Source organism: Octopus sinensis, linkage group LG27 (genome assembly GCF_006345805.1).
Source record: "Octopus sinensis linkage group LG27, ASM634580v1, whole genome shotgun sequence".
Taxonomy (NCBI): domain Eukaryota; kingdom Metazoa; phylum Mollusca; class Cephalopoda; order Octopoda; family Octopodidae; genus Octopus; species Octopus sinensis.
Window position 1 is genome coordinate 7,714,129 of NC_043023.1, and position 2,500 is coordinate 7,716,628.

Sequence of the window (2,500 nt, forward strand, 5' to 3'; positions counted from 1 at the left end):
GTAGTAGTAGTGTAGTAGCAGCAGCAGCAGCAATAATAGTAGTAGTAGTAGTAGCAGCAGCAATAGTAGTAGTAGTAGTAGTAGTAGTAGTAATAGTAGTAGTAGTAGTAGCAGCAGCAATAATAGTAGTAGTAGTAGCAGGCAGCAATAATAGTAGTAGTAGTAGCAGCGGCAGCAATAGTAGTAGTAGTAGTAGTAGTAGTAGTAGTAGTAGTAGTAGTATTGGCTGTTGTTGTTGTTGTTGTTGCAATTGTTGTTGTAATGATTGTTGTTGTTGTTGTTGTTGCAGACCTATTGACTGTGGAGATTCCGATATCGTTCACGCGGGAAAAGGTGAGTGAGTGCAGCCTTTATCAGTTCCCAAAGAAGCACGTGTACTCGCTGCAGGTGTCCGTGTCGCACATGCACCGGAGCAGGACGAGGGCCGACATCAAGGAGTACGTCATCACGTGTTCGTTCGAGCGGCACGGCAGAGTAGTCTCCAAAAAGATACCACTGGACGTCGACAGTTTCAACTACGAAGAAATCATCATAAACGAGGGAAAGATGGTCGATATTAAGGTGTCCCTCTTCTTGGAAAATATGAATGGACAAAAGATTACGGAGAAAATAGAAATCGGAAGAAAGGTATTCATTTATTTGTCTTTTATTAATTCCTTTTACCATCTGACCGTGGCCGTTGCCAGCGCCGCCCCGACTGGCCTCCGTGCCAGTGGCATGTAAAAAGCACCATCCGACCGTGGCCGTTGCCAGCCTTGCCTGGCACCTGTGCCGGTGGGACATAAAAAGCACCATCCGATCGTGGCCGTTGCCAGCCTTGCCTGGGCCCCGTGCTGGTGGGACATAAAAAGCACCATCCGATCGTGGCTGTTGCCAGCCTTGCCTGGCCCCCGTGCCGGTGGAACATAAAAAGCACCATCCGATCGTGGTCATTGCCAGCCTCGCCTGGCCCCCGTGCTGGTGGCACGAAAAATGCACCACCCAACTGTGGTCGTTGCCAGCGCCACCCCGACTGGCCTCCGTGCCTGTGGCACGTAAAAAGCACCATCCGATTGTGGCCGTTGGCAGCCCCGTCTGGCACCTGTGCCGGTGGCATGTAAAAAGCACCATCCGATCGTGGCCATTTGCCAGCCCCGTCTGGCACCTGTGCCAGTGGCACGTAAAAAGCACCAACCGATTGTGGCCATTGGCAGCCCCGTCTGGCACCTGTGCCGGTGGCATGTAAAAAGCACCATCCGATCGTGGCCATTTGCCAGCCCCGTCTGGCACCTGTGCCAGTGGCACGTAAAAAGCACCATCCGACTATGGCCATTTGCCAGCCTCGTCTGGCACCTCTGCCAGTGGCACATAAAAAGCACCCACTACACTCACGGAGTGGTTGGCGTTAGGAAGGGCATCCAGCTGTAGAAACATTGCCAGATCAGGCTGGACCTGGTGCAGCCTCCTGGCTTCCCAGACCCCAGTTGAACCATCCAACCCATGCTACCATGGAAAGCGGACGCTAAATGATGATGATGATGATGACGTTCTAATCATTGGTCAGCGGCCATGCTGGGGCACCGCACTTAGAGTTCTAATTTTTTAGCTGAATGTATCCATTATTACTAGGTTGAGGAAAAAGTTTGTGTGTCGTGTTAAAATAATGATTTTTTATCTCTTTTACTCTTTTACTTGTTTCAGTCATTTGACTGCGGCCATGCTGGAGCACGGCCTTTAGTCGAGCAAATACCCCAGGACTTATATTTTGTAAGCCTAGTACTTATTCTATCAGTCTCTTTTGCCAAACTGCTAAGTTATAGGGACATAAACACACCAGCATCGGTTGTCAAGCAATGCTAGGGGGACAAACACAGACACACAAACATATGCTCACACACATATATATGTATATACACATGTATACGATGGACTTCTTTCAGTTTCCGTCTACCAAATCCACTCACAAGGTTTTGGTTGGCCTGAGGCTATAGTAGAAGACACTTGCCCAAGGTGCCATGCAGTGGGACTGAACCCGGAACCATGTGGTTGGTAAGCAAGCTACTTACCACATCTCTTGACAATCGATGGTGGTGTATTTATGTCCCCGTAACTTAGTGATTCAGCAAAAGAGACTGATAAAATAAGTACTAGGCTTCCAAAGAATAAGTCCTGGGGTCGATTTGCTCGACTAAAGGTGGTGCTCCAGCATGGCTACAGTCAATGACTGAAACAAGTAAAAGAGGAAAAGAGTATATATATTTATGTTTATATGTGTGTATATATATGTGAGTCGATTTGCTCAACTAAAGGTGGTGCTCCAGCATGGCCGCAGTCGACTGAAACAAGTAAAAGAGTATAATACAAATTTCACATTGCTTATCAGTTCCATCCACACTGACGTTACAGAATTACCTCCCTTTATTCACTTCATGAGATAAAGATAAATTTCAGAGTTAAAAATTGGCTTAGTGGTGAGAGTATTTGGCTCTCAGTTATAAGGTCGTGAGTTCAATTCCCGGTG

The 2,500-nt window shown here is 47.6% G+C and overlaps 1 protein-coding gene across 2 annotated transcripts in view; it reads left to right on the forward strand.

Moving 5' to 3' along the window:
* The window catches only part of LOC115225456 (vitelline envelope sperm lysin receptor-like), a 12,878-nt gene that overhangs the window by 6,850 nt on the left and 3,528 nt on the right, over positions 1–2,500 (forward strand). For both annotated transcript variants that reach the window (XM_036513980.1, XM_029796412.2), the window contains exon 3: positions 290–627. In XM_036513980.1, coding sequence (XP_036369873.1) covers positions 290–627 — 338 coding nt within the window. The remainder of the gene's footprint in view (positions 1–289; positions 628–2,500) is intronic.